This window comes from Solanum stenotomum, chromosome 8 (assembly GCF_019186545.1).
Source record: "Solanum stenotomum isolate F172 chromosome 8, ASM1918654v1, whole genome shotgun sequence".
NCBI classification, from domain to species: domain Eukaryota; kingdom Viridiplantae; phylum Streptophyta; class Magnoliopsida; order Solanales; family Solanaceae; genus Solanum; species Solanum stenotomum.
In genome coordinates this window covers 6590301-6600003 of record NC_064289.1, presented here as the reverse complement: position 1 = coordinate 6600003, position 9703 = coordinate 6590301, and the positions used below count along the sequence as shown (strand labels likewise).

At 33.5% G+C, this 9703-nt stretch overlaps 3 protein-coding genes, 1 non-coding gene and 1 pseudogene across 4 annotated transcripts; 1 reads left to right on the top strand and 4 right to left on the bottom strand.

The window, feature by feature from the left end:
* Positions 1 to 3323: 3323 nt before the first annotated feature.
* LOC125872198 (60S ribosomal protein L27a-3-like) lies at positions 3324 to 3989 on the bottom strand. The gene has a single exon (XM_049552902.1). It carries the CDS (start codon positions 3908 to 3910, stop codon positions 3464 to 3466), a length of 447 nt encoding a protein of 148 aa, XP_049408859.1. The 5' UTR covers positions 3911 to 3989; the 3' UTR covers positions 3324 to 3463.
* An 879-nt stretch (positions 3990 to 4868) lies between these two features.
* Positions 4869 to 5378, top strand: LOC125872515 (protein AGENET DOMAIN (AGD)-CONTAINING P1-like). Its single transcript, XM_049553249.1, has one exon. It carries the CDS (start codon positions 4869 to 4871, stop codon positions 5376 to 5378), a length of 510 nt encoding a protein of 169 aa, XP_049409206.1.
* A 95-nt stretch (positions 5379 to 5473) lies between these two features.
* Positions 5474 to 6559, bottom strand: LOC125872513 (uncharacterized; annotated as a pseudogene).
* An 8-nt stretch (positions 6560 to 6567) lies between these two features.
* On the bottom strand, positions 6568 to 8210 carry LOC125872194 (U-box domain-containing protein 35-like). The gene is made up of 4 exons (XM_049552899.1): positions 7927 to 8210; positions 7190 to 7308; positions 6981 to 7099; positions 6568 to 6903 (listed from the first exon to the last, which is right to left on the bottom strand). The coding sequence occupies exons 1-4, from the start codon at positions 8123 to 8125 to the stop codon at positions 6717 to 6719; spliced, it is 624 nt and encodes a 207-aa protein (XP_049408856.1). The 5' UTR covers positions 8126 to 8210; the 3' UTR covers positions 6568 to 6716.
* Positions 8211 to 8792: 582 nt separating this feature from the next.
* LOC125875314 (small nucleolar RNA U3) lies at positions 8793 to 9007 on the bottom strand. Its single transcript, XR_007447383.1, has one exon. It is a non-coding gene; the product is annotated as a small nucleolar RNA U3 (small nucleolar RNA).
* Positions 9008 to 9703: the final 696 nt, after the last annotated feature.

The following is a 9703-nucleotide window of genomic DNA, read 5'->3' as shown; positions in this document are numbered from 1 at the left end:
GTGCTTTTATGTCTTTTCTCTATTATTAAATATTAAGTCCTTAACTAAGTAGGCTAATTAACTTAACTTAACCATAGCTAACTATAACTAACACTGTAACAAGATATAACTAACTTTTTGATTTCATTGTTCACAGTAACTAACTCTCAACTCCTATTGTTCATAACAACATTATAATTGTTGATGTTGCGTTTTTAATTTCAAAGAAATTACTAATTAGTAGTCGTTAAGAAATTAAAACTTAAGAGCAAATTTCAGATGGATTTCAAATAATTCCTTTTTTGGAGTTAGTTCCACACATATTAAACAGATTAAAAGGTACGGAACTAACATTTTTTAATTTCATCAAATATATCATGGTTGCTACTTGCTAGCAATGTCCATGGCTTGAATGTAAATAAAGTTCAGTATTCATCAAATATATCATATAAACAAATGTTAGTTTCACTTTCGAATATTAATCATTTTAATAAGTTAAATATGATTATAAATATTTTATGTTTGAGAGGAGGATGTAGCTCTTTGATATCAAATTAGTCTGAATTCAATATTTTTATGTGATGCATAAATTTATATATGAATAATTACAAAAGATTCTAACAAATAGTAGTCTGTCTATTTTTTAGAGAAGACATTTTCAAGAAAACATTGCCTTTTGTACGAAACATTAATCTAGTGTTAATTTTATCGTTTACCTTTTAAATTTAGCGTTAACCTATGTACGCATTATATAGTTTGACTCATGGCTGCCACCAAGACCCATATTTTATTTAAACAACAACCAAACAATATTAGTAATCCTACCTTCACTTTTACTTGTATATTTACCAAAAAAACAATTATCTGTTTTTAGTTGTTCAGTTTGAAAAATAAAGAGACAGTTCATTGCTTTGTTCCTAATTTACCCTTAATATCAACTATAATCTTTTCCAAATGCATTTCCTAAGACTAAGAGATATGCCGAGTCAACATTGGACAAGTAAAAAATGATCAGAGGGATATATAATTAGCTATGGATCTTTTATAGGTAAGTGCTCATTCATTTCAATCTTGGTGATCGGTGATCAATATTCATATCATATGATTAGGATAACCACTATATTTTGGCTTATAACATATTTAGTAATTAAACTTTGTCTCTAGTAGTGATGACTGATGATTAAGACCCCTTTAATTTGATTATTGTTTTCTACATTTTGTATTCAAGAATTGTTTTAAACTAAATTAACTCAAAAGGCCAGACGTAATCCGGTTTGTCACTGCATGGACAGTGAGTGGTTGAACACAAAGTCTTTCTAGTTAAGTTAGATTTTAGACTTTTAGGCGTAACATATAAATATGTCATTTAGCTTAACCTCAGTTCATATTTATGTCATCTAATTTTGGGTGTGCACAAATAGAATAAAATCAAATAAATAAACAGCTTACTCAAATCTTAGATGATACAGAAATGGAGCTGCTTTCAATAGAAAAATATGAGAGACATGTGCTTCACTTAGAAAATTAATATTCCATTGGAATGGGAGCAGTCATTATAATGGTCACATGATGAATCAAAAATCGCAAACTGAGGCTCTTAAGTAAAAGTCGTTACCCTCGACTCGGTGCTCAATAATATATATCGTAACGATATTATATAGATAGTTAATAGGTAGTCAAGCAATGTTTAATTGTTTTTTTTACTTCAGTTATATATTATTTGATGTTAACATCTTCCTTATTATTTGTTGTACACTTCTTATATATTTTACTTATGTCAAGAACAACCTCTTTTGCATACCATACATAGTGGCATTTGAAATGGTGCTATTTATTTCCATCCCACAAGATATGTCATTTCTTACGATTTAAGAACCCATTTGGACTTACAAGCTAAAAGCCATGAGCTAACATTTTTAAAATGGCAATCCAAACAGGCTCTTAATAGTCATCAACGACGAATTGGTCAATGAAAGTTAGAAACATGGCAAGGTTAATTCACCTATATACGTAATTCAAACAAGTAAAATGTCACTCATCTAAAAATCTTCAAAAGACGAAAATAATAAAGAGGTACGAAAATATTAAACAGCACATCCTAGTCCTCACATTGCTAAATTTGAAGAAAATACCTAATTAGATGCTGCACAACATCATTCATTTTTAGATCCATGCACAGGCATAACTAATAAGAGGATTTTGCAAACGAACACAGATACAAGGTGAAAACAACAGGAGATAATTTAATCACCATAACCTTCTTTTTAGATAAACTGAAGACCAACTAGATTTTTGTAGAAAGAATACAGAACTACGAGAGGAAAAAGGCAGTTGTAGGCAAGAAACGGAGAAGAACAAACGCCATATATAAGTCACATGAAAAAACCTGAAAGTTTCAACTCAATCCAAAAGTAAACAAAATGAGGTGGGACTCTACATGTTGCACACAATCCTCATCGAATTACACATCAATGAACAACATTAATCTTCTGCAGATCAATTGGAAAACAAAACAAAGCAATATGGTCTCCGCTATCAACTACATCCTTTCTCTTCCTTTCACTCTCAAAACATCTTTAGAACTTCACATACAGCTATGGCTCAGGACACAATATCCAGTAGAATTCTAAAATACTGGGCCTAGTTTTAATCTTTCCACAACCTCATCAGTTTTACAGCAATAGATGCAAAATTCATTCTAATCAAAACAAAGAACAACAAAAAAAGGAATTCCACTCAACCCAACACTACTGAACTCTATCCCCATCAGGGACTTCAACATAGAAAAGCTCCCAAACTACAAAGTGATTCCACATACTAACAAATAGAGAGCAAAGAATGTCTATTCAATTCTAATTTCATGTTTGAGCTGATTGCACATATTAATTACCAAGCTCCCAATTACTAAACCACGTAACAACGCAAGGATTACTCAAATCAGCACAATTCATATACCACGATAATATACAATATCAAAAGTCATATATGGTCGAAATCCAACAAATTACTTGTGAATATCTAATTGACAAAAGACGATGCAAGAGAATCACATTTTGAAAAGGCTAGTCTAATTAGTTCACCTGATAAAAATGATTCTATATCAGAAAGCCAATCAAGAGGATAATCTGATACAAGATCAATTCTATTTGAGATACAATTACCTCAAATCTGTTGAACTTAAGCACACATAATCGACACAAACTCTAATAATAATCATTCAGAAATAGTCATAATACTTATTCAATCATTTGAAAACATCAAATGAAATATAAAGAAGGCACAAAGCATATCATGAACATCACAATATCAATGAGCATTCAAAGGTCCAGAAAAAATTATGCCAATTTGGTGCTTTAACAGGCAATAACTCATTAAATTGAAACATCTTAAAAGTATTTCAAACAAGTAATCCCAAGTTCAAATCTCCATTAACTAATCAAAAAAACAGTAACTTTAGCATAAAAAAGCAACTAACAATTCAAATCTAAGCGGTAAGAACAACAGCACCACCATTTTCCTTAATCTTCTTCTCTGCGTTCTTAGACACCAACTTGGCCTTCACAACAACAGGTTGTCCCGTAGGCAAAACACCTTTACCCAAAACCTTGAAGTACCCAAATTGGGTAACATCAATCAACGGAGCAGTACCCTTATTGGCAGCAGCCTTGTCCTTCACCTCTTGAGGGAGGAGAGACCATAGAGTGTCGATGTTGACAGTAGGGCAATAGAATTTGTTACGAAGCTTGTGGAAATAACGCATACCTACTTTACCGAAGTAACCAGGATGGTACTTGTCGAAAAGGATCCTGTGATGGTGCATACCTCCGGCGTTACCTCTTCCTCCTGGATGCTTCCTGTGCTTTCCGATACGACCATGTCCGGCGCTGACGTGGCCACGCTTCTTCCTGTTCTTCTTGAATCTGGTAGTCATTTTCTCCTCGTCGGCGGCGGCAAAATGGGGAAAAGGGGAGAAGGGGAAGTGCGGCAGTGAGAGAATGGTGCGGTTAGGGTTTTCAGAGATTTATAGATGGAAGATCGATGGATTGGGCCCAATAGCAAATTTTGCCATTAGGGTTTTGACAGATCTGTTAGTAGTTAGATATGGGCTTGGGCCTATATATGATGAGCCGTTTGGTTGAAATTTGAAAATTGTATTTGGTGATCAATAAATATAAGTGAAAAGAAAAAGTAAAAACAAAAAAATTGTATTTTTCAAATTTCTGAAAAAAAATTGCCACGAAAATTGTTCAAAAGACACCGGAAAACACATTTAGCTATAAAATTCTAAAAATTAACTTCAAGTTAAATTTCATAATTTTTCAAAAATTTGAAAAACAACAAAAATTATTTCTACTTTTTTTTCATTTCGTTTAACTCATAAAAAGCCAAAAACAACTCCAATTTATATTTGTGACTGAACACAATTGCATGCAAATTTCAAATATCATTTTTTCACTTTGAAAACAAAAATTATACATAAATATTTTTCAAATTTCATAATGAAACATGATCAAACGCCCACAAATAATAGAAGAAAAAGAGAAACAATAGCGTTTGTCGATTGTGTGTGTTTTCTAAAAAAAAAAAACTTTTTCCCAGAGTTGATATGAAATAAAAATAAAATACAAGAAGCCATAAGTAAAAGAATACGTTTTTTAAAAATAAAAATAAACTAATAATACGTTAAAATATTATCATGTTCGAATTTTTTAAAAAAATCTTTTACATGTTAAAAGAACGTTATAAAAGAAAAATTCGAAAAAAAAAAAACCTAACCATTCGAAAACAGTACAACGATTCCAATTAATATTAATAGTCACTTAAAAGAAACTAACAATTCTGTTCGTATAAATTCACTCACAAATGATCAAAATTGCTCACTTTTTTCAATGGCAGAGGAAAATCACCAATTAAAAATTGATTTAATCTCAGATGAAATAAGAGAAATAGCATATAAGGGACAACAAGCAACAATATATCAAATTGATGATGAAGTTGAAGTTGCAAGTCAAGTATTAGGCTTCATAGGTTCTTACTTACATGCAACTATTCTTTACCCCGTTGGCGCTTTACATTACAAAGTCCAATACAAGACTCTTGTGACTGATGATGAAACCGCGCCATTAAAGGAGACTGTACGTGTCTCTGAGGTCCGTCCTGTTCCACCTACTCTTCCATCTGAAGCAAGGTCAATGGTAACCTATGATATTGTAGATGTGTATGACAAAGAGGCCTGGTGGTTTGGGGTCATTACTGGGGAAGATGAAGAAAATTACCATGTCTATTTTCCTACTACTGGGGAGCACGTTGCGTATTCTACTGATAAGTTGAGGTTTCATCAAGAATGGTCTAATGGACAATGGATATTTCCTTCATTAGGAAGGATTGATTTTTTATAGTTGTACTGATTTGGAGAAATTCTTTTGTTATTGTAGTGTGATAAGTTTCAACATGTTTAAGAACTTTGTTACATTCTTGTTTCCAATATTTTAATTCAATTTGCTTGAAAGCATATGCATTTTGCATTTTCATGTTGCCTTTGATTAAAACTCTGTTTTGGGTACTGCATTTGGCCAACCACTTTAATGTCACAGAATTCTGGTGCATTCTTTTTAACATATTCTGGGATGTTTTGTCCCTTCCTCGTTAGCCTGAAATGGATTAGCAATAGCAGTTTATCACCCTTGATAAATTTCATGTTGCATAGTTTATTTAGCAATGTGTTACCCTGTGGGACGCGATGGACTAGTTCCAATGACAATGCTGGTAATGTTGACAATAGGAATAAGGTCAAGTAATGCTTCTCTGCTGGTGAATTGCTTTCGACAAGCACAGTGTCAACTGCTACCTAGTAGTTAAAGTAAAGTCATTAAATGTCATGAAACAAAGTTTTTGGGAATTTGGATGTGGAGTTTCCAATTAGTATATAGACTTGCACTCGATCATTTTAGCATCGTTGCATAGACGGATGTATTTCTCTAAGAGATTCTTCCTCCTGTTACTCTCTTCATTGATGTACACTTGCACTTGCATTTTGCTCAATTGGATTATTGATAAGTTCCCTACTATCATACAAAATTTAACTTAGCAATGTTTGTTGGCATTCATTTTGCTTTTTTTCATCAAAGTTCATAAGCATCATCTGTTCAATTTTAACAGAATTAAACATATTGAATCGTAGTATCGGTAGGCTGATCTGCATCTGTCAAAAATGAGACAGCAGGTCGAAACAAAGAACATTGAACCAATATATTCAATATTACTCTTCATGTTCTTGAATTTGATTTTTTCGATAAATTGACAGTCCCACTGATGTGATGTCTTGATTATACTATCGCGTTTGTGATATATCTACAGTTACATCAATCAAAAACTAAAATGAAGAAGGAAATTGAGTGGAGAAACAGATAGTAAATTGACCTTACCAAACACTCACTATCTCCTATATCTGTTTAGATATAAGTATGGAGTGCAAGAGTAATAGTATAAAATTATCTGGTGTATGTATATAGTTAACGGGAGGAAAAATGTGCATGAGGAAGATGCAAAATCCAGGGAAAATAGCATGATCAAGTGCCCGTTAGTTATTGTCTATGTTGCAATAGAAATGATTTCTTTATGAACAAAACATTGTCGAGTTATATGCAAGAGAACTTAATAACAAAAACATAATGTTCACTATTACAGTAAGCTAAAGTACTGGGAAGAAAACTTGTCACATTCTTGTTTCCAACGTTTCAATCGAATTTTCTGGAAAAGCATATGCATTCAAGGAAATTCCTATCAGAATTTCTTGTAATCTCAGGCTGCGTTCGATTAAAACTTTGTTTAAGCTGCTGCACTTGGCTAACCACTTTAACCTCACAGAATTCTGGTGCATTTTTTTGAACATATTCTCCTATATCTTGTCCCTTCTTTACTAGCCTGAAATTGACAAATAATAGCATTATAGCATGCTTGAACTTTGATAATTTCATGTTGTAGTGGAGAACTATGTTTACCTCGTGGAACGCGATGGCCTGGTTCCAATGACAAGGCTGGTAATGTTGACAATAGGAATAAGGTCAAGTAATGCTTTAGCTGGTGAATTGCTTTCCACAAGCATAGTATCAACTGGTACCTAGCAGCCAAAGTAAAATCAAGAACTGTCATGAAACAAAGTTTTCGAATTTTGGATGGAAATTTCTGATTGATACAGACTTGAACTTACTTTGGCATCGTTGCATAGGCGAATGTATCTCTGCAAGAGACTCTTCCTCCTGTTATTCTCTTCATTGATGTAGACTTGCACTTGCTCTTTGCTCAATTGGCTTCTTGATAAGTTCCCAACTATCATACAAAATTCAACATATATAGCAATGTTCGTTAGCAATCCCTTTCATTTTGCTTTTATTACATCAAATTTTCCTTAGTTCCTAGAAGAAAAAAATAGCTTGGTGCTCAAAGCATCTCGTGTTTCACGCAGGATCAAGGGAAACATCGCGTCCATGGGGTGTGTAATGTAAGCAGTCTATCCTAATACAAGAATCAGTGCAAGGCATCCTGCATTCATGTAAGGTACGTGGAAGGGCCGCACCCTAAGGGGTTTAAATATAAGCACCCTGCCCTGATGCACTTGTTAGTGGCTGATCCACGTCTTGAACCTATAATCTAATATGCCACAAGTTCGAGTCAATTTTACCAGTGATCCAAGGCTCCCCGTCCCTTTGTTCCTAGAAAGTATTATTCACCTGTTAACTAACTTTAATCTTGACTTAAGACTAGATATATGGTGAAAAATCCTAGGATTCTTGTCACTAATGAGATAGCAGCAACAACAAGAAAATTAAACCATTATATTCAATACTCTTTCATGTTCTTAAATTCCCTGATTTTTGAATAAATCGCGACACACCCATATGTGATAAATTGAATATACAGATATGTATGTGCAAGAACAATAGTTACCTGGTGTTGGAATGTACTTAATGGTAGGAAAAATATGCACGAGGCAGACGCGAAATCCAGGGGAAACAGCATGATCAAGTGCCCATTGAACAACATATAAGTCATTTTTCCCAACAACTACATAAACATCATTAGTTTCTGCATCTTTTATTGTAGTACTCTGGCTATCTTCTCCAATCTCTTCAATTTCCCTAGACATCTCTTCTACAAATCTTGAATATAGCCGGTAAAAACGATACTAGTTGTTCTCAGTTCTGGTCCCTCATCTCAGTTTTCATCTCAAGGAAAAACAAGAGTAAATGCTTAAAGAATGATGGTGGTTTCTAGCAAAGACACCAACAATATAATTTTTTTGTCAAGTTGTGGAGTATTTCTTGGATATGTCACAACTCACAGTCTATGTAACAACTGTTCCTTTTATGTAAAAAGAAACTTTTTGTAATGCTTAAAGAAAAGAATGATGGTGATTGCTAGGAAAGACACCAATAAAATGAAAAAAGTTTTATAAATAATTTTTTTTGTCAACATCTGTAGGGCATACCATATTCTAAGTAACAACTGTTCCTTTTATGTAAAAGAAACCTTTTTTTTTTCTCTCATGGGAAAGTTTTCTTGGACCATATCACAATTTTATGATGTGCAAGTCAATTTCTAATGCTTTGATTTTTCTCTTTTTCCTTTACTTATGATCTATTTTTTTTCCCAGAATTGTCACTTTCCATGCTTTAGGATCAAAATGTATAGTCTATGCAACACATCTAGCTATTAGTGCTAACCATATAGAATTAAAAGACATTTTACTATGGAGTGTTAAAATATAAAAATGTAACACACCCGAAGCACAAAAACACAACAAAAAAGAAGGGAGTCTGTCAGACAGCCATGGGACCATCCTAGGCCTGAGATAAAGTCAAAGAACGATCATCTACTGCACCACAGCTCGAGGAGCCATGGTAGGCTGTTAATCACGCTCTGGTCACATGGCCATGCTTCATCAACCAGACTTGGTTTCCTGTCTCTTTAGAAATCAAGGATACAGTGGTACGAGCCTATAGAACAGATCCTGTTCAAGTAAGGTCGCGACAAATGCTACTGGAACGGAGCCTATAAGGCTGTAGCTTTTGTGTTCCACTCCCGATGTGGGAGTAATATATTGGCCCGTCATGCTGTCAATTGAAATATAAATTAATAAATGAACCTTACTTTTCTGGGTTTTTTTAATTGTTTATAGAAAAATAATTATGTACAACTGTAATAATTTTGTTGTAAGATCATCAATTTTGTAGAAATTATAATCCTAAAACTCTCTGATCTCTAAACATTCATAAATCAGTTATCTTAGATGAACTTGTGTTTACTAGGCAATATATAAATAAGATTCCAAAAGCAACATATTGTATGAGACAGGTATTGAGAGGGGAATTGTTAGGTAACGCCAACATTCTGTCAATGACAAGGCTCACGAGAGGGGTTGGGTTGGCAGCAAAAGATGTAAACAAGAATATATATGTCGATTTCAAAAGCTACAAGAAAAGTTAAATATTATCGACTCACCTCTGTATGGATGTATAAAGTATGCTTTTACTTTAGACTACTCAGACATACATATATATATGCATGAATTTCGTCCATCTTTTTTCTTCATCTGATTTTAAATGTGCATGAAAAATCAATGTCAGTATCAATTTGGTGCATAGTATGATTGTGTAACTCTCAAGTCTGAAATAAGAAGCTACAATTTTGCAGTTGGCCATACCCTGTTGACAACATCACCTAA